Here is a 20,124-nt window from a genome sequence, read left to right on the forward strand (position 1 = left end):
TGAGAAGCCAGTACACTGCCATACAGTCAGTGGTCTTCAACCATCCTAGTGAGAGAAATTTCCAGTTAACTTTGGCACCAAGGATACGCCAAGATAAAACGTTCCACTAGAACCTTAAGTAAATAAAATCTTCCCTTTTATGCATCTTGTATTTAATCCAGAATTAAGAAAGTTTCCTACTAAGCAGTACTTGAAAACATATCATTTACATACCCAAAATATTGCCTCTAAGTTGTCCATAAAAATATTTATCAATGTTATTCCACTCAGAAAGTTGTTGCCTTGCTAAAATTAAAAACTGGAAGAGAGGTGAGAAAGTGTTCCACAATTTACATTTAGGTTTCTTTCCTCAGTTCCTATTTTGGAAAAAACAAACAAACAAACAAAGGAACTGAAAAGACTAGAAGGCTCCCTTTTTTAAATGAAATGCAAAAAAAACAAACAAACAAAAAAAACATTGGCTTAATTCCACATTACCAAATTAATATTTATTGTTAGTCTGTTAAACTAACATCAATTTATACACATCACGGTACATTGTAAAACAAAACGTTTAACTCTTCTGCTAGTTATTCTGTCTCAGAAAGCAAATGACCTGCAAAGTGGATCACACTGGATTACAAGTGTCACCAGCATCCCTTTGGAAACGTGATAATGTTGTACAAAGACATCACAAATCCAACAGCACACGCTGCAACCAAAACCCTTTCTATGGACCTGAAAAGTCTTTTGGACGTATTCGATGGCAACAAGTATCAGGCAAAGAGCCGGTTCCGATTTGCTGACATTCTGCTTTGCCTTCAACGAGTCAGCTTTGCCAGGCGCGCCATCCAAGTCCTTCAGTCTGGGGACGCGCGTAACCAGGACAGAAACGGTCAAACGCGACGTCAAAGCCTAAAGACTGAGATCTGTCCCCTCGCTGCTGGCACCCCATTAAGTTCTCGCCCCATGGGCCACCGGAGTTCCAGGCTCTTCAGAACGATCGGTGGGCTCCGGTACCTCTTCTTCCAACATCCGTCTCAACCACCGGTCCGCGCTGGTCTCCTGCCTAAAGAAGCACCAGATGACCAGAACCATGAGGCACAGGCTGAAGGGCAGCACCCTCCACCAGGGCCGCTGCTGCTCCCTTCCCAGGGAGTGCTTCACTGTCCAGCGGAACGGGATGGCTTTGCTGGAGGAAAACTGAAGGGGGCGGTTAGGGTCATCCTCTTCCTCACCATCGGCCGCGGGCTGGGCACGAGCCCGGCCACCGGGCGGAGGATGCAGGCTTCGGAAAGGCCAGCGCACGAGCCTCAGCACCCGGAGGGCCCTGGAAGAGAGAGAACAGTGAGCGCGCCCTCGCGCCGCTCTCACCCTAGGTCCCGCCGAGACCGCGCGGAGCTCACCCAGCAGCCGGCGCACACAGCACGCAATTCATCGCGACCCCGGCTCTGCACTCGGCGCCGCCGCGCCCAGCGTCGCGTCACTTCCGTCGCACGAAGCCGGAAGCCGCGCGCTGTTCCTGGCCTCCGCTCACGACTACAGAACGTGGACCCACTCGCTCAACGGAAATGACTCACGTCCTCCGGCGGCCTCTTCCGTCGCAGGCCCGCCCCCGGCCGGCAGCGCGGGCATGCCGGGAAATGTAGTTCGCTGCCGGCCCGAAGAGGAACTAGCGGGCAGGTTCCTAGGCTTCCGCGCCGGGCTTGAGGCCGGCCGGCGGGGACGGGTTGCGGGCGTCGTCCTCCGACGAGCTCGCCTCAGCGCAGGTCTCACCGTCGGCCGGGCTCGCCTGAGATCGGCGCCCTAGGCCCACACTCCACACTCCACACCCCTCCCGCCGGGCAGGAGCAGCCCCTGAACGCCTCCTCCCCGCGGCCTCGCGACGCCGCTTTGCTCTTTTCATTGGATTTTCAGCCACGGAGTCATCTTCTCCCCTCGACTAGTGTCCCCCGCCCCATGGCCGCGGACCCTCACCCAGCCCTGGCGCGTTGTGTTGCTCTGTGTTGCGCACGAATAGCGGCGTCTACACCACCCACCCTGCGGGACAGGCATTTCTGCGCACTGCTCAGCTGCAGGGCCGCCATCCCTCACCCACCGCAGCAGGGCACGCCCACGGCTGTCACCGGGAAGCCAGCAGGCACTCGGACAAGTCTCTCCAGGCCAGCGGAACCACCAGTGCAGAGCCTAGCACGCCATCATCTTTGTGGATGGAGGCTGCAGCCTGCTCGGGGGGAACCTTCCCATCCACCTTCAGGAGTCAGGCCGGGAGGGTCACCCTCGGGCTGTCCTGGGACTTCCTGTCTACCCGGTTCCCCAGTTGACTTCATAGGGAAGCTGCTGGAGCCTTCTGCCTTCAAGGCAAACTAGCCCTGGCTCTGCTGAGCCGTCCTGTCTGGAGACCACGTAGGAGCACCCAGGCATCATCACAGACTCTGTGGAGATGTGGGGATGTGCTGGGGCGGGGGGGTTGACGTTGACAAAATCAGGTTAAGAGGCCACCTTGTGAACTGTGACGACTGAAAAAAAAAAAAAAAAAAAGCACAACGTGAGAGTTTTTCTGCCAGTTTTTGCCAGAGCACAAAGGGCCTCATTCCTGATCTCTGCCCTGAACTCCTTTAAGGGTGTGTTGAAGGTCAGTGACTGCAGTGGCAGGTGACTTCATTCTTGTAGAACCAGGTGACAAGCGACAATTTTTAGTTGGCAGCTGTAATGTGCTGCCTCCTGGTTCAGAATCTTTGCCTCTGGAGCATCTCCTGCACCTGCTTTCTGGCAGGAGAAGCACCAGCCTCGGGACCAGTTCTTCACCCCTCAGGAAGTCTAGAGACACTTAAGCAAGGGTGGTGGGCTGGAGGTGTTCCCAGCTCAGCAGCATCTGGGAGATCTCCCCACCCTGGGAAGCCCAAACCTGGACGCCTGGTGGTGGCTCAGCTGCAAAGCCAGGACTGTGTTCAGAGCTGCTGTGTCAACAGAGGCACCTGTGTGCCTACGTCCTCCTCACTGGGCCCCGCCCCACCTGTTCCACCCCAGAACCCCACCCAGAATCACTGCCAAACCAACTCGACCACAGGGAACCCCAGGAGCACCTACTGTGGGCAGGAGGATGGACCAGAATCATTCTGGTGTGCAGCCTGTAGGGCTTCCTGGAGGAGATGGAGATCAGAGAGGCCTGAGGTTGGGGTGGAGCTGCTGACTGCAGCTGATGCAGCCACCTGGTTGGTATGTTTTAGGGCATCTGGGCACAAGCTGCCCTGGGACAGCAGAGGGGGGTGCAGAGCTGGGGGTCAACGGCAGGGGCTAGGGCTTCAGCCCCAGGCAGGGCAGCCTCCAAAGGGTCACTAAACCTGTCCCACTGCCTTGGATGGGTGACAGAAATAAGACACCTCAGACAGGCACCCCTCGAGCCTCTGCTTCCTCAGCTGTAAAATGGGCATCTCCTGTCCTTCGCAGGCTGCTTCCAGGACTGGTGCTATGCCTGGGAAGCCCTCTGCCGGTCCCTGGGACAGCTGTTAAGACTGATAAGGGGATGGCATGGAAATGTCCTTCCATTCTGAGGCAGTGGAGGGCCCCTTTACTGCCATCAGGCTCCTAGGGTGCTCTGAGGCCAGAGTCTGGGAGGAGCAGCGCAGGCCCACAACAAAGACTTAGCAAATCCACATGTCCAGTGGACCTCTCCTCTGTCCCCAGGTCCTGCTGGCACCGGTCTCCATTCTAGGTGAAGGCATGATGCAAAGGACGTGGGTCCTGCGGAGTCTGAGGAGGACAGCAGGCCTTGATCTCTGGGAGCTGGCCTGGTGCTCAGAGCTGGGCTCTCCTGTAGGACGTAAACAATTTCAGAGAACATCAGTGTTGGACCAGGCCTCTCCGTGACCATGGTGGCTCAAGACCCCTTTATAATCACATCTGAACACAGGCAAAACATGGAAGTGGCCCAAAAAAGACCAAATACCCCCTTCCTGGCTGATGGGAGGGACCCTGGTCCTTTACCAACCATGGCTGGAGCCTTGCCTCATCTGCCCTCCTTCTGGATAAGATGCATTAAAGGTGCTATACTGGGTGGAATGATGTCCCTCCAAATTCTTATCCCCCTGGAGCCTCAGCACGTGACCCTATTTGGAAATAGGGTCTTTGTGGATGTAATTAGTTAAAACTATGTCATAATGGATAGGGTGGGCCCTAAATGATGTCCTTATAAGAGGAAAAAAGACCCAGAGACGCACAGGGGAGCAGGCCATGTGAAGAGGCAGGCAGAGACCGGAGTGATGCGGCCACCAGCCAAGGAACGCAGAGGACTGCCGGCTCCACCAGAAGCTGAGAGAAAGGCCTGGAACAGATTCTCCCCCAGAGCCTTCATGGTTTCAGATTTCTGGCCTCCAGAACTGTGAGAAAGTTAACTTCTGTTGTTTTAAACCACCAGTTGGTGGTCCTTTGTTATGGCAGCCCCTGGAGACTGATACAGATGCCCAGTCACACTTACCCTGCTTGCTGACAGCACACAGCCCAGAGCAGAGCCCCTCACCCAACAATGGCTGAACCCAGAGCCCTTTCTAACGCCTGCCTCCTGAGACACCCACGTTCCGGGCTGTGAATTCTCCCTTGCTTAAACCCACCTTGTTCAGTGACACGTGTGTCCCTGGCAGCCTCTGGCTGGAGGGCGACAACAGCCCCAAATGCTGTGGTTTGCTTGACCCTCTGATGCAGTGGAGCCCAGAGTGGGAAAAGCCACAGCCAGATGCGGCCAGTGGCCTGGTGTCTCCAGGGCCCTCCCCTTCCTGACCCCAGCAGTCTCGGCAGGGCACTGGGTGACAGGTGCCCAGCACTGCCAGCGATGCCGCTCTTGTCCAAGGTCCCCCTCCTCCCAGAGGCATAAACCAACACCTCAGGCTTCATTATCTCAAAGCACACAGAGAAACCTCACACGAGGACTAATGTCCCACTAATGGGAGGGAGGCTGCAGCCCTTGTGTGCCTGATGGCGGGAGTAATTTACTGTAGCGCCACTTGAGAGCTGACATATTGGAGCTATTGATTTTCCCTGGGAAGATCAATATGGGGTGCATGGGGACAGGCAGGGCCACCACCTTCGGAAAGGCAGAGCCTTTATCCCAGGGGCTGAGGCCTGACAGCAGGGGTGGGGGCTGGTGGGGGCAGGGTGGGCACAGAGCTCTGAAGGCCCCATGCTGCCCACAATGGGGGCCTGGCTGGGAGCAGATGCCAGGGCATATGCTCAGGCCCCAAGCCTGGCAGCCTGAGTGCCTCAGCCCCCAGCCCCACCCAGGAGCCCCCATGGGCACAGGGGACTTGGGACACCCATGCCACTTGGCCTGGCACTGGCTGGCCACCCAATACCGGCTGGACATGTGTGGGCAGTGATTCTGGGAAAGTGCGTCTCTCCACCTACCCAGGGTCCCCCTGGTTGCCATAACCCAGCCCAGCCTCACCTGTAACAAAAGCTGGAGTTCAGCCTCCACCCACCAGACTCCTGTGTCTATCTTGAGCATGGCTCTGACTCAGGAGGGGCAAGGAAGGGGGTAATTCCATTAAGACCCAAGATCTGCTTCTTGAATCCCTCTCATGCCTGTCTCCCACCCTCACCTCCACACACTGTACCTTGTTAGGCCCCATCGTTGATCGCTAGGACTGGTGCAGTGGCACCCTCCCCAAGTCTCCGGTCTCAGGCCTCCTGTGTCCAAAGGCCCACCCCACACTGTGCTGCTGAGGTTCCTCTCCCCAAACACCTGACTGCTCTGGGTTCTCCCGAACTCTAGAACTCTCCATCCTAGACTGGGGTTTCCTCCTTGTCTCTGGTCAGGCAGAAAAAAGCACTGGGATTCTGCCACCGGAGGACAAGAGTCTGGCTGTCTGTGGACAGTCTTCCCACAGCTGGCACGAATGGACACCTCGCTGGGTCACTCTTGGGACCCAGAGCCCCTTCCACAGCCCCAGTTCCACTGACTGGGAGCCTGAGGCAGAGGCCAGGATGGAAAAGTGGGCCTGTGGGGTGGGGGGTGAAAACCACCCTGGGGCCTCTTTCCTGCAAAAGCCCCACTGCCACTCTGCGATTTGGTTCCAGTGATGCTGGGAAGAGCTGAGGCCCTGGCCGACTTGGCTCCCAGTACAGGAGGAAGGTCCGAGCTCCAGGGCCAGGCCAGGAGGTCCTGTGTGCCACCCACCCCACTTTCCAGCCAACGCTTCCAGCTCTGGGCTTCCTGTTGCTGCTGAAACAGGGAGCACAAACTGAGTGGCTTAAAACAACACTGATTTGTTGTGCAGTCCTGGAGGACCGAGGTCCCAAGTGGGTTTCCCTGGCCTCAAATCAAGGTGTCTGCAGGGTTGCGCCCCGAAGGCTCCAGGGGAGAATCTCCTTGTTTTCCGGATTTTAGAGGCTGCTCCATTCCTTGGCTTGCAGCCCCTCCACCTTCAAAGCCAGCAGTGACCCTCTGCTTCCATCGCCACAACTGCCCCCACCCCCACTCAGACCCTCCTGCTTCCCTCTGTGACACACAAGCCCACTGGATAATCCAGGGCCATCTCCCATCTCAGGGTCCTTACCTCAGTCACCTCCACTGGGTCCCTTTGCCAAGTGGGGTGACAACGCAATTCCCAGGGATCAGGGTGTGGACATCTTTGGGGCCATCACTCAGCCGACCACAGGGGTGCCAGCTCCTTGCGATCTGGTTCCTTTCCAGGCTGTCCCCTCTGCTGGAACACCTGTACTTCCCCCGGCTTGGCTGGGTGAGCACCTGCCCCATCAGCACCTGCAAACCACCTCCTTCGTGAAGCGCCCCCCTCTGGCCACAAAGGCCAGGACCTTCTCCATGACAGGGCTGCGTCTCGCCTTCCTCAGCCCGGCCCCTGTGCCCAGCACTTCCCTCGGGCCCCTGAGGCCCCACCTTGCGGGGCTGACCCCAGCCCGGCCGGTCTCCAGCCCCTTCCCAGACCCCGGCCCTGGCTGTTCCCGATAGGCAGCAGTGGGCACTGCAGCTACAGCCAGGACAGCTGCTGAGGTCCAGCCCTGGGTCCTGGGCAGGTCATGGTGGGCGCTCCCTGGGCTGGCAGAGGGGCAGGGGCCGTATCTGGGCAGAGAGGGATTCTGGGGTCCCAGCAGTCCTGGGGAGCCACCGGGGACCCCAACCCCCAGCCTCCCCCAGGTCTTGGCTGTCAGAGAGAGGCTGGCTAAGGCTGGGGCAGGGCCGACCCACAACCAGGACCTGGCAAGTGTCATCAGACCTCAGGGTATCAGGACAGAACTGTGGCTGTGGCCGAGGTCGGTTTCCGGGGACGGGGAAACTTGGACTGGACTCCTGGGACTCATGGTGAAGGGGCTGTAATGATGGGTGGTAACCACAGTGAGGATGCCCCCGGGCAGGACCCACGGGGCTGGAGGGGCCACTAAGCCCCTTAGGGGAAGGCACAGGAGCTAAAAAAGAAGCCAGAGAAGGGAGGTGTCACCTCAGCCTGGACGTGGGGACGAATCCCTTGGGGGAGCAGTGATTCAATGGGGTTTGTTGCAAATGCACCTGCAGCTCTGGAACAGTGGGAAGTGGCAGGAGGGGGCTGGGCAGGGGCTCCGGGGTCCCCACCTGCATAAACCCACCACCTGGGCCCTGGCTGGTGGTCCCTGGCCCTCCTGGGGCTTCCCAGGTCCTGCTGCTGGCCCAGAGCCTGTTCACCCAGAGCACTGCAGAAGCAGGATGTCCTCTAGAGAAGGCTACTCCAGGAGTCAAAATAGCATGAAATTTAATTTTCCGCCTATTTGACAAGGCTTGGTCGGGGCCCCAATCAGCGGCGGAGATAAGGGTCCTCGGCCCCGGGTGTGAGCCAGCTGGGCGAGCGGCAAACACTCCACGGTCCCCCGGGCAGGCTGAGGCTTCCCCCAGCGGGGCCCTGGTTGCCGGGCGCTAAAGCAAACGGGCTCTATTTGCCCAGTCTGCGATGACAATGCAGTCACCAAATATTTGCCAGCCCGGCCAGCCACAGAGCTTGGCTATAAATGCTTGAGCCCAGGTGGAGGTGGGCCTGCCCAGCGGGAGCTGCAGGCCTCGGCAGGTAGGAGCCAGGCTGGGCGGCGGGCGGGAGGGTGCTGGTGGTGGAGGTCCTGGGAAGGCTGTGGGTTCCTCTGCCCTGGTGGTCTTTGGGGACCACCCACCCACGGGGAGGGGTCAACAGCAGGGCTGAGCGGAGCTGGGTCATCGAGGTGGGACGGCCAGGGAAAGGAGGGCACCTGAGTCTTGGTTCCCCACCAGCGGCCATGCCCACGCCCAACGCTGGGGCCACTGTTCACCCCAACAGAGAAGAAGGGCCCTAGAACTGCAGAGCGTGATGGGAGGGAGGAGGGGGAGGTCTGAGAGGCCCCCCTGACTCTGAGGGCGGCCTGTGGACTTCCCTCCCCTCCCCTCACATGGGGAGTGGTTTCCTGAAGCTGGGAGCCCCCCCTTCTCTCTAACCCCCCTTCCCTTTCTTCCTCCCCCTTGCCCAGGGCTCCCGCTAGAAGGCCTCCTGGTCCAAGTGCTGGCCCACCTGCCTCCCTGCAGTGGAGGAGCTGGGTCCCTGTTCTGGGGGCGGCCTCCCACATTCATAATCAGCTCCCCTAATCCCACCCCCTCCCCGGTCCTGCCAGCCCCCCGACCCATCCCCAGGTTAGAGATGCTAGAGGTGACCTCACCACCGCCCCCCACCCCCGACAGGGAGCACGGGGAAGCCTGCGACTGTGGGGACAGAGAAATGGCTCTGCCCTCCCCCGAAGACCCCCGGAGCTCACTCTCACAGCCCCTGAAGCCTCTGAAGCCCCCAAAACTGCAAGGGACAGAGCACCCAGGTCGAGGCAGCCAGGCCCGGCTCCCGGGCTCAGCATGGGTACTTCAGGCACAGAGGGACCCTGCCAACCACAGACACTCAGGGAGGGGGCGTGCCAAGGGAGTCCCCCACCACCCTGCACCTGGGCAGACTCTACATCAACAAGCCTGTTTATCAAGAGCTACAGCGACCCTGAGCTGGGACGAGGGCTCTGCTCTCCAGGCCCCAAACCTGCCCGAAGCCCAGCCCCTGGGCTGGCTCCCTTCCCACCTGCCCTGCTTCTCTCTCTCCGAGTCACTATTCCAACAGCACTGTCAGCCACCCTCCCTACAGGACAGGATGTACCCTCCTCTGGCGGGTGACTGAGGCCTGCACCCTGCAGCTCACCCCTGCCACGCCCCCCCCGCCCACAGTGCCCACCACCTCCGTCTCTCCAAATGTCATCTGCCTCTGAGCTCAGCGCCCGCCCCAAGCCTGCAGTGACTATTCCCCTAGGAGGGCTGCGGGCCCTGACCGCTAACCTGTCCCCTCTCCGCCTCCCTCCCCAGCTAGCGCCCACTGCCCGAGAGCCCCCAGAAGCTCGGCGGAGAGATGGCCGCAGGCGTGATCTGGCCTCTCTGTGACTTCCGGCTGCCTCTGCCGTCCCACGGGCCCTTCCTGCCCTCAGACCCGGAGCCCCTAGACACTTCTGAGGAGGAGGAGGAGGAGGAGGAGGATGCGGAAGAGGAGCTGGAAGTCGAGGGGCCAGAGGGCCACAGCCCGGCCCCCCAGAGCTCAGGTTGGGCCCCAGAAGTGGCCCCTCTGGACCCCAGTGGCCCAGAGACGCCGCTGCAGCTCCTGCGGTTCTCCGAGCTCATCAGTGGCGACATCCAGCGGTACTTTGGCCACAAGGACCGGGGGCAGGACCTCGACACCTGCGACATCTACGCTGATGTCCACACGGCCAGCAGCTCAGCCAGGGAGCTCTCCTGCGCCAACCTGGTGCGCCTGGCCCAGGGCGAGGCCCCAGAAGACAACGAGGCCACTGAGCCCGGGGTCTGCTCCCCTGGGGCCCCTGAGGGGCAGGCGTGCGGGCCGGGCCTCGGTGGGGAAGGGCCGCAGCCGCTGGGACCCCTGGCCGAGCTCTTCGACTACGGGCTGCGGCAGTACTCGGGGCCCAGGGCTGCGGCCGGCCGCCGACTCAGGCTGGAGAAGAAGTATGGCCACATCACCCCCATGACCCAAAGGAAGCTTCCCCCCTCCTTCTGGAAGGAGCCGGCACCCAGCCCCCTGGGTCTGCTGCACCCCGGCACGCCTGACTTCAGCGACCTGCTGGCCAGCTGGTCGGCAGAGGCCGGCCCCGAGTTGCTGGGCTGGGGGGGCCAGGCCTTGGAGGGGGTGCAACTGGCCGAGGCCTAGCGATTGAGCAAGGATCAGTGGGGGTGAGCTGAGGGCAACAAGGGTCCGGACTCTCCTTATTGCTGTCCTTGTCCTGAAAGGAGCCCTCGGGGACCTCCAATCAGGGCAGCCACCAGAGGACAAATCAGCTCAGGTAGGGACTTCCCAGGCCAGGGCAGGGAATGGGCAGGGGCCACCCAAGAGCTCTGCCCACAGGAGGGAGGATGGGGCAGGAGCTGCAGCCTCTTGGAGGCAGTGGGCTCAGGGCGTCTACACGCTGGCAGTGGGCAAGCCACATTTCCTCAAGGACCAGCCCCCAAAGTTCCAGTCAGTGGTGAAGGGCAGCCCTCCACACTGCCCGCCCAGCTGGCCCCAGGGTGGCCCCTCCTCGTGGCACCCGCGGCAGGTGGCAGGGCCAGCTACCATGGGGGTGAGGGCTTTCTTGGAGGGGCAGGAAGGGGGTCACCGTCTGAGTGGCCAAGCTAACGCGCTGTTGGCTCCGGGTGGGGCTTGGGCCGCAGTGCCTGTGGGTGGGAGGCCCTGGGGAGCGGTGGGGCCTGAGGCTCAGCAGCCAGGACAGGAGCAGGGGTTCTGGGAGTCTAGGGAAGGTCCTCTTGGCCACTCCCCTGCCCAGGGCCTCCTGAACCCCTGGAGGGAACTCCAGCCTCTGACAGGCGTGGGGCGGGCATGTTTATTTCTGGGAAAGGGGCAGGGACGAGAGCTAGTGGTCGGGCTTCTAGCCGAGGGGCTTCTCCCAGACCGCCCTCGGCCTCCGCCGGGCCACCAGCTTCATGAGGACCGCTTTCCACTGCAGCCACCTGCCCAGAGACACGGCTCACGGCCCGGACCCTGCCTCTGCCCACTGCCCTCGGGGTCCACCCAGCCCTGAACCCGGGCCTGGAGGGGGCTCTGGAAGGCGGCTCCCCGCTGCCCACCTCACGGCCTGATACACGCCCCAGTGGTTCACGGGGACCACCTCGTCAGGGGCCACGTCCTTGATGAAGAACTGCTGCCTCACCAGGGACATGAGGACCCTCCTGCTGCCTAGCGTAGGGCCCAGGGGCCCTCCTCGCTCCACAGGTGCATCACGCTTGACCGCAGAGTGGCCATCTCCTCTGTGCGCTGTGGATGCAGGAATCAGACCAGAGGGGCGGGACAGCCAACGGGATTTATCTCCCACCGGGCTAGGCTGGGCCTTATCTGCCCGGAAACTCTGATTGGGCCAGACACGCAGACAGACGGCTGGGCAGACCAAAAAGCTAGGGGGTGGCCAGGCTGGGGGTGGTGAGGGCAGCTGGGAGTCAGGCTCTGCACAGAGAAAGGCGGCCCACCCACAGGGCCTGGTAAGCCCTGGAGCTTGGGTGGGGGGGCGGGGGCACGGCCAGGGCCCAGTTCAGGAGCCACCTCTCACCCGCTTGGTTTCTGTATTAAACTTGAGATTCTGGATGGTCTTGTTGTCCTGGATGCTGCTTTCCAACTTCATCATTTGGTTCTGAAACTAAACACGGCCCCCATTCGTGGGCACAGACGCAGGAAGTCTGCAGACCTGGGAGCGGCCCCCGCCCTAATCACTCATGCCAGGAGCCGGCCTCCAACACATGGGTCCTCACCCCTCAGTGGGAGCCGGCCGCATCACTCAGCCCGATGACGAGGGGGGACCCGGCCAGAACTCAGGGCTGCTCTTTTCACTGACTGCTGATGCACCTCAGCATCTGGGGGCTCCAGACAGGAGCCCCAACTTGGTACTTCCAGAGGCTGATATGTGCAGAACCACCCAGCAGGACGGCTGGTTCCATGAGCCTCGCCCCCCACACTCCCAGGGGGGTGTCCTGCATCTGAGCCTCCCTGGGTTGGGGGAGGTCTGACCCTGTCTGAGCCAGCCCCCAACCGCCCCCCGCCCAGTGTGCCAGGCCCAGGGGCCCAGGGGTACCGTGGCCAGCTTGCCCTGGATCTCGGCGATCTTCCGCCCGGGGTTGCCCTCTCTGAGCAGCTGCACAGAGGACAGCAGAGCAGCCAGCTCCTGCCTCACGGCCTCGCCCTCGAACTCTCTGTGAGCACAGGAGGCCGGGGCTGCCGGGCTCTGGGGGGCATCTGGGGGGTGGGGCAGCTGGAGGGAGGAGGCCCTGGGCAGAGCATAGGGTGCTTGGCACTGCCGCCCCGCCAGTGGGCACTGGGGGGTCCCCAGCAGGTGACAGAGTGAAAGGCTGCCCTCAGCAGGGGCCAAGCCCAAAGCGGGGCCAAGCCCAAATCTGGGCCAGGCCTGGGGTGGGGAGGGGTCGGGGCTGCCACAGGTGCAGGGGCTTGGGGAGGATGGACCACTGTCAGGAAGCCCTGTGAAACAGCAGGGTCATTCTGAGATGGCTGTGCCCTCCTGCGGTGGGACCAGCCCAGTCCCTGAAGGTCCTGCCAGGCTGTGACAGGGAGCCGGGGGCCTCACCTGGCTTTGGCCTCGGTGGAGATCTTGAGGTCTGAGTCACTCTTGTGAAGGATGCACCTGTCGGCGACGGCCTCTATCTAAAATGCGGAGCCGGTGGGCGGCTCAGGGTGGGCACAGCGGGGAGGGGGAGGCCACCCCAGCCCTCACCCACCTGCTGGGGCAGGATGTCCACTCTCTGCTGCACCTCCCGTAGATGCGCCTTGGCCTCCTCTCGACACCGGGCCAGGCCTTCCTGCCATCGCTGCTCTGCAACTCCCCACTCACTCTGTACCTGGGGCACGGACACCAGTGAGGGCTGGAACCCGCCCAGAGAGGGAGGGTGGACAGGCAGACAGACTGGCCCCACTGGAGCCATAGTCAGACCCGAGATGGCCAGACCCACGCAGCAGAGCTCCTGGAGGGCACAGGGCCCCCGCCTCAACTCGGAGCATGTCCACACTGACCGGACACAGCCTGGGTGGCCTGGCCTGGCACAGTCTGGGTGCCCCGGTCCTCCCAGGCAATGCCACCAGGCTGAGCAGAGCCACATCCCTAAGAAGGCCTGGCTTCACTCCCTCCCCTGAGCCAGACCCAGCTGCCTGTGAGTCGGCAGTGACAGAGAACAGGCAGCTGGCCTACACGCACAGGATGGGGGACCCAGCCCCGCTGCCAAAGGGTGTATACCTGTGTTCACGGCAGCACTAAGGGCATCAGAAGGACACCAGCTCAGTGTCCATCAGCTGACAAATGGATAAGCTATGGTCCATCCACACAGTGAAATGTGACAGCCATAAAAAGGAAAGGAGCACTGACACATGCCACAAAGTGGATGAACCTCAAACACGGAACGTTCAGCGAGAGAAGCTCACAAAAGGCCACAGAGCATTTGATTCCATTTATACGAACTGTCCAGCACAGGCAAATCCAGAGAGACGGAAAGCAGACCAGTGTTTGCCAGGGGCTGGGAGAGGGGGTTGTGACCTCTAATGCACGGGGTTTCCTTTTGGGGGGATGGAAAAGTTCTAAAAGTGATTGTGGTGGTGGCTGTACGACTCTGAATACACAAAGAACCACGGAAGTACACACTTTGAAAGGGGGAATTGTCTGGTGTGTGCACTGAACCTCAATAAAGCTGTTAGAAAAAGAGCAAAAAGAACCCAAAGGTGTAGGCTGCTTTGCTGGTCACTCAGTGGAGACCCCGTGTGGTTGGGGCCCTGGGCCTTGTGGACAGCTGTTGGGTGGGTTGGGACCCGCCGCCCTGAGGGGCAGCAGGACCCCTCCCATCTAGGTGCACCTTCCCCGGGCTGCTCTGTGCACTCACCTCGCACAGCCTCAGGCTCAGCGTCTGCTCCTGCAGGTCCAGCCTCCAGCTCAGGGCCAGGAAGTGGTCACTCATGTCCTTCACCTGCCTGACCAGCTCAGCCACGGACACCTCCAGGGCCTGGCTCTTCTCTCGGAGCTGTGGGAGGCCGGGCTGAGTGTACTGCCTGCATAGGCGGGGAACCCTGCGGGCCCGGCCCTGGCCCTGCCGCCTCACCAGCTCCAGGGCACTGTGCATCTCCTGCTGGGCCAGCTCGCTGGCCAGCTGCATGGCCTCCAGGCTCTCCTGCAGGTAGGTAGCCAGCTCTCCGGCCCGGCTGTTCTCCAACTGCCCCTTAGCATCCCTGGGGGTGGGTGCCACTGAGAGAGACTGTCCCTCAGCCAAGGCTGGCCCACCCCTTGGCATTGGGCCAGGGCAGCGAGCCCGGCTCCTGGCTTCAGAACCTTACAGGTGCCCCCAGGGAGAGGATGAGGGTCATCACAGGGACCACCAAGACGGGGCTGTGTCCACCGCTGCCACTCAGAGCTCCCCCGCGAGGGACAGGCTCGGGGAGGGATGGGAGCCCCCCACTAAAGGGCAGCTTCTCTGCCCCAGGGCACCCCACTGGGCCTCGAGCCAGGCTCAGGACGTTGGGGTCAGGGGAGCAGGGCTGTTCTCACCTGCCCCGCCTGAGGCCCCGCTCGGACACCCACCAGGCCTTCTGCTCGGCCAGCAGGACATGGCTCAGTGATGCTTGGTTCTGACGCATGAACTCGGTCAGCTGGACCACAGCCTTGTCCAGGCCCCGACACTGCTCCAGGAGGTGGCACTCTTCCTGCTGCCGGACAGAGGCAGCCTGAGACCTGCCCAGCTCCAGCCGGGGCCCCGCCCGTGCCAGTGCCCGCCATGCCACCCACCTGCCTCTGCCCCTGCAGGGCCCGCGTGCGCTCTGCGTCCAGCTCCCGGAGTTGCTGCCACTTGCTCTCCAGATCCTCCTGCAGGCTGCTCTCCGCCCGCAGCTGTGCGCTCTCTGAGGCCTTCATCCTCTGCGGGGAGACCCCGCCCGCCGTGAGCTGGGGAGAGGGGGACTGGTTGCCCTGCCGTCGGCAGGCACCTACCTTCTCCAGGGCCAGAAAGCTCTTCTGCAGGAAGCTGCATAGCTTGGCCTCCCTCCTGAGAAAGCGGAGGCTCATCTCCTCCCTGAGCTTGGTCATCTGGGCCTGTGGAGTGGGGGCCACATGGTCACCGTGCACCTCCCCATGGGCGTCCCCCTCGCCCATGCCCATACCCACAGTGCCATCAGGGACTTGCTGTTCTCCTGCCCAACCATCTCTGTCGGAGGGGACCCTGGTCCCGTGTGCCCTGCAGGGGTGGGCCCGTCACACCCTCCTCAGGAAGGAAGGCAGGGCAGGCAAGGGCCATATGTCCCAGAGAGCCAGGCGCAAGGGCTGTGAAGGGTCTGAAGGCCACGCTCCACGGGCCCAGGACACACATGGTCCTCACAGTGACTGCCAGATCCCACCAGAGGAGGCGGCAGAGCAGCCATCGGATCATACCCCTGCCAGGAGCCCCGGGCAAGGAGGCTGAGTATACATGTGAGCACATGCTCACACATGAACACACACTCATGCACGTGTGCACATCCCCGTTCACACGTGTGCACACACACACTGTCTGCCCTCGCCCTCCAGGCCCAGGGTGGGACCCCTTCTCTCTTCTCCCTCCATCAGCTCCTTTCCTGCTGCACCAAGGGTCTGGATGCAGGAGATGGGGGTCTAGGCCCACAGGCATGAGGCACCCTCTCCACGGCCACAAGTCCTTCTAGGGCCGGGAGGGCTGCCCACAGCCCAGAGCAGGTGTGCCCTTAGCCCCCACCAGCCTCCCTGCCCCACGCAGTGTGACCCGGAGCAGGGCTCGGCTGTTTCTGTGAAGAACCAGAAGGCAGAGGTTTGGCGTTTATGCGCCACAGGATCTCTGTCATAACCCCTCAGCTTTGTGGTTCCAGTGCAAAAGCAGCCGTGGGCAACAGTAAACGAATGGCCATGTGCCGATAAAACTTTATTCACAAAACCAGGCAGCAGTGGCAGGGCGCTGACCCCAGCCCCAGGGCGCACTTGGGGAGATGCGGGCCAGCCAGGCATCGGGGATCCCGGGCCCTGATGTTGCCTTGCCTCTCGATGGAGCCAAGGCACCAGCTTCCCACAGGGCAGCGGGAGGGGCACGCATGGAGCTGGGCAGCTGAGCTATGAGGGCAGCAGCTGGGGACGCGGCACAGTCCCTGGTCTCTATTTGCAGAGCTGAAGAGGCTGGGTCCAGAGGCACCCCACCCTGGCCCCTGCCCCACCTTCTAGGCCACACGCACCAGCCCGGGAGCAGGGCCACCGGAAGACGTGTCTTCAGGAAGGGACTTCCACTTTGCACGGAGGGAAGCATTGAAGCTGGAAATGGCCAAGGAAGGGGCCTCAGGCTATGAGATTCTATTTCTTGATCTGGGTGCTAATCACATGGGGAAGGGGAGCAGTGGCCGCAATGGCACTCGTGCTAATGATGGACTTTCTGTGATGGAGGACGCACTCCACCTCAGCACAGCCAAATCGGCAGCCACCAGCCACAGGTAGCCACAGAGCACTGCGATGTGGCTCGTGTGACCAAGGAACTGAGTTTTAAATTGCAACATACAGAGCCACCCGTGGCCAATGGCCACCGTAGTGGACAGTGTAGGACTTGGGGGTTGGCCACCAGGTCCAAACACGTGAACGGAGCCAAAAGGAGAGCTGGGGTGAAGGAAGACCCCAGCAGTGGAGAAGATGTGGGATGGGGAGAGTTGGGGGTCTCCTGCACGGACCGTCTTGCTGGCAGCTTGCTGGCTGCTGATGCCAGAGCCCTGCCTGGGCCTGCCCCTGGCCTCCCGGGTACCTGCATCCTGGCCACCTCATGGCCCACCCTCTGGCTGGCCTCCTCCTGGCTCTTCTGCAGGGCCCCACAGGTCACCTCCCGGTCCCTTTCCTCCTGCTTCAGCTTCTCGGTCAGCTCAGACAACCTAGGGGCAACGGCTGCAGGTCACAGCAGCCCAGTCGGCCAGAGGCCTGATGAGGATCCTCAGGGAGGCTGGTGGGGCCCTGGACACCAAATCCTTTTCAGGCCAGGCCTGCATCCGGGGGGCCCAGGCTGACCTAGCAGGAGGTCCAACCCTGACCGGGTAAACACACAGAGAAGCCAGAAGCCCACTCTGTGTCCCCACCTGGGACAGAGAGAGCTAGGCTCCCCGTGAGCATGACTGATGGGGAAGGGGAGGGGGTGGGGACCCTGGGCTGGAGGGTCACCTGCCCTCCTTGAGGACTCCCACACGACCCCTCGGCGGGTCCAGATACAGCTTCCTGAGGGGCCCACCTAAGGCTGGCCTCCTGCTCGGCGCCCTTCCGCTCAGAGTCCTGGAGCGCCTGCTTCCTCCTGATCTGGGTCAGGGCCTCCCGGACCTCCACCAGCCTGGCACACAAGAACTGCTTCTGCCTGGGGCCTGCCCTGCCACCTCCTGGCAGCCAGGAGCAGGCTGGGCAGCCTTTGGGGTGGGGGTTCAGCCAAGGGGCCCAGCAGCAAGCCTTCTGCCCCTTTCCCAGGCTCCACAGCCTGCTGGGCTCCAGCAACCTGACCTTCTGGAGTTGGGCCGTGGATGTGTTTGCTTACCTGAGCAAGATACCAAATTGGAGGCAACAAAAGCCAGGGGCTGATGCCCAGGCTGGCCTGGCAGCAGCCGCTGCTTCCCCAAAGCCCCTCTCCCTCCTGTTAAGCCTGCTCCAAGGGTGCAGGGGTACCTCTTGTTCAGGGTCTGCATCTGGTTCTGGTTCTGCAGGCTGGGGAACTGCAAGGTGGAGGGGTGAGCTGAGTGCAGGCCAGAGGCCCTCCCAGCTCGACCAGCACGGACACGGGGGCCCACGGAGTGGGACCCGAGGCCCTGGCCTGAGCAGCAGGGGCTGAGTGGGGCTCAGGGTCCAGGAAACAGCTGCCCTGACACCCGGGGATGCTGCCTCCCAGCCGACGCGTCCCACCTGGAGAGCCTCCTTCTCGGAGGCCTGAGCCGCCTGCTGCAGCCTCTTCAGCTCTGAGTCCTGCAGCTGCAAGCAGGCATGCACCTGCCGCAGCTCCCGCAGCAGGCTCAGCGTGGTGTGCTCGCAGCAGGCCTTGTGTCCCCGCAGCAACACCACCTCGGCCTGCAGGTCGGCCGCCCTGGTGGGGTGAGGAACGGGCTGTGTCGGCTGCATATGCGGGGCACTGACTACGTGGCTCCCCCGCCCCTGGTCCCCAAGGGGCTCACCACTGCTCCAGCTGCTTCCAGCGCTTGGGGGTGTCCTGCTCTGTGACCGAAGCGGTGGAAGGCAGGCAAATTGACTCATATCTCTCCGAGATCTCTTCCAGACTCAAGGACTCAGAGCTGGCCAGCCCCTCCTCCAGGAGGAGCTCCAGGTCCTCCGGGGTGATGGTGCCCGGCTGGGAGGGTGGCGAGGTCCCTGATGAGGGGTTGCTGTCTGCCGGCTCTATAAGAAGGTACCTTGGGGTTTGCCTTTAGAGCCAACGGGGGGAGATGCTCGCAAATGGAGCCCTGGGTAACAGGGACTCAAAACCTTGCTGAGTGCGCCCACTGAGCTCACTGTGGCTCATCCCGCTGGGTCCCACAGCGAGGCCCAGCTCTCACTGTCTATGTAGGAAGCTCAGGCTCAGAAAGGTCCAGGGCCCCACCTGAGGACACAGCATTGGGCAGCAGGAATGGGACAGTGCCTGCCTGGCCAGCTCCAGATGGAGCGCCTGGGCTCTGAGGAGAGCTGGGGGTCAGGAAGCAAAGCCGTCCCACGTGGCCCAGACCCTCGTGCAGGCTCTTGCCTGGTGGTCCTCCCAGCTCCGCCTCAACTCACCTGATATAGCTTTACCGACAGCCCTGCCTGTGGTTTTGGCCGTTGCCAAGAAGCCCTGGGCCTAGCACCCCACGGCTGCCCACAGCTGGACCCCAGGGCGGTTGGGGGAGGGGGTAGGGGAGGGCGGAGGGAGGCAGGAAAAGTCAGAGCTGAAGGCTCTGGGATCCAGGGGGAGCACGTGAGGTGTGAAGTGGTAGCTCTGTCCTCACATCTCTCCTTCCAAGACAAAACCAAGGTAGGCAGGGCAGCGGGCGCTCTTCTGGAACCTTCTTTTTCTCACCAGAACCTCCTGACTTCACGGCCCAACTGCCGGTGGAACCTGAGCCCTCAGCTTTCCCATTCCGTCAAGGCCTCCCCAACTGCCCATTTTTGGAAGGATCTGAGCGGGCACCACTTGGCCAGCCAGCAGGGGTGGCTGCTGGCCTGTCACGGGCAGGAGCCCCCTGGCCTGGGCAGGAAGGGAGGGAGGCCCAGGAGCAATCACTGGCCCTCTGGTCAGAGGACCCAAGCAGGGAGGCTGGAGCCCAGGACCTGCTGAACACAGCCAGCCCAGCAACCAGGCCGAGGGCACAGGGTGCCACAGGGGGACATGGCGTGAGCAGAGCCACCAAGAGAGGGTGCTGGCCACAGAGCAGCTGCACTGGTGATTTGAGCAACCTCAGCGAAAGAGACAGGTGGAGTGAATTTTAGCAGTCTGCTTTATTTAACCCAGTCCTAAAATATCACCCCCTCAACACATAACCAACACCTGAGCAGCTGAGAACACAGTGCCTGCGCTCTCCCCACGCCGGGTCCTGAAGCCGGGTGCGCTGTGGGCTGTCTTGCTTCAGGCCAGCACTGACACTCAGGTGCCTCACCCCACCCAGGTGGCCCTGCTCTCTACTGTTGCCCAGACCCGCCCACGAGGGCTGTTGGGGGGCTTCCCTGTGACAAGGTCAGTCTCACAGGCAACCCCTTGCCCAGGAAACCCGACGCCCCGCAGCCACACCACACACCTTGGAGCCCAGCAGGGCAGGGGTGAGGCAGGGCTGCGTGCTGACGGAGCGGCCCGTGTTTTGGGTGCACCTGAGTTTGCAGACAAGGATGGTGGCCAGGATGCAGGGGGAGGGAAAGAGTGCCTTCCCCGGGGGCTCTGCAGCAGCCCCAGGAGCAATGTGGACAAGGATGCAGTGGCCAGGGGCCTCCCTCCCATGGGTGTGGGGCGGCCCCAGGTGCTTCCCCACCTGTGGGTGTCTGAGCCTCTCGCCTGCATCTCCCTCAGGGGTGTCCCCGCTGGGGCACTGCCCACCTGCACCACACATGAAGGAGGGCCGCATCCTGGGTTGCCCCGCCCCCCAGTGGGCCTGTGAA

General features: G+C 62.0%; 3 protein-coding genes across 3 annotated transcripts; 1 reads left to right on the forward strand and 2 right to left on the reverse strand.

Moving 5' to 3' along the window:
• Positions 1-457: 457 nt before the first annotated feature.
• On the reverse strand, positions 458-1,546 carry C15H16orf91 (chromosome 15 C16orf91 homolog). The gene is made up of 2 exons (XM_036825202.1): positions 1,386-1,546; positions 458-1,309 (listed from the first exon to the last, which is right to left on the reverse strand). The coding sequence occupies exons 1-2, from the start codon at positions 1,415-1,417 to the stop codon at positions 934-936; spliced, it is 408 nt and encodes a 135-aa protein (XP_036681097.1). The 5' UTR covers positions 1,418-1,546; the 3' UTR covers positions 458-933.
• A 7,816-nt stretch (positions 1,547-9,362) lies between these two features.
• On the forward strand, positions 9,363-10,295 carry PERCC1 (proline and glutamate rich with coiled coil 1). The gene has a single exon (XM_036825201.1). It carries the CDS (start codon positions 9,366-9,368, stop codon positions 10,170-10,172), a length of 807 nt encoding a protein of 268 aa, XP_036681096.1. The 5' UTR covers positions 9,363-9,365; the 3' UTR covers positions 10,173-10,295.
• Positions 10,296-10,475: 180 nt separating this feature from the next.
• Positions 10,476-20,090, reverse strand: CCDC154 (coiled-coil domain containing 154). The gene is given in 18 exon segments (XM_036826744.1): positions 10,476-10,969; positions 11,087-11,208; positions 11,211-11,273; positions 11,563-11,649; positions 12,082-12,199; positions 12,589-12,665; positions 12,740-12,859; positions 13,889-14,026; positions 14,105-14,231; positions 14,581-14,702; positions 14,785-14,913; positions 14,986-15,087; positions 16,784-16,907; positions 17,258-17,353; positions 17,680-17,726; positions 17,914-18,091; positions 18,180-18,425; positions 19,840-20,090. Coding segments are annotated over 18 exon segments (2,229 nt in total). The 3' UTR covers positions 10,476-10,887.
• Between the last annotated feature and the right edge of the window lie 34 nt (positions 20,091-20,124).

Source organism: Balaenoptera musculus, chromosome 15, assembly GCF_009873245.2.
Source record: "Balaenoptera musculus isolate JJ_BM4_2016_0621 chromosome 15, mBalMus1.pri.v3, whole genome shotgun sequence".
In the NCBI taxonomy this organism is placed as follows: domain Eukaryota; kingdom Metazoa; phylum Chordata; class Mammalia; order Artiodactyla; family Balaenopteridae; genus Balaenoptera; species Balaenoptera musculus.

Coding starts and splice junctions, on each gene's coding strand:
- C15H16orf91 (XM_036825202.1), bottom strand. CDS start 1,417: ATGAATTGCGTGCTGTGTGCGCCGGCTGCTGG. Junction 1,310..1,385: donor CTGTGTGCGCCGGCTGCTGG/GTGAGCTCCGCG, acceptor TCTCTCTTCCAG/GGCCCTCCGGGTGCTGAGGC.
- PERCC1 (XM_036825201.1), top strand. CDS start 9,366: ATGGCCGCAGGCGTGATCTGGCCTCTCTGTGACTTCCGGCTGCCTCTG.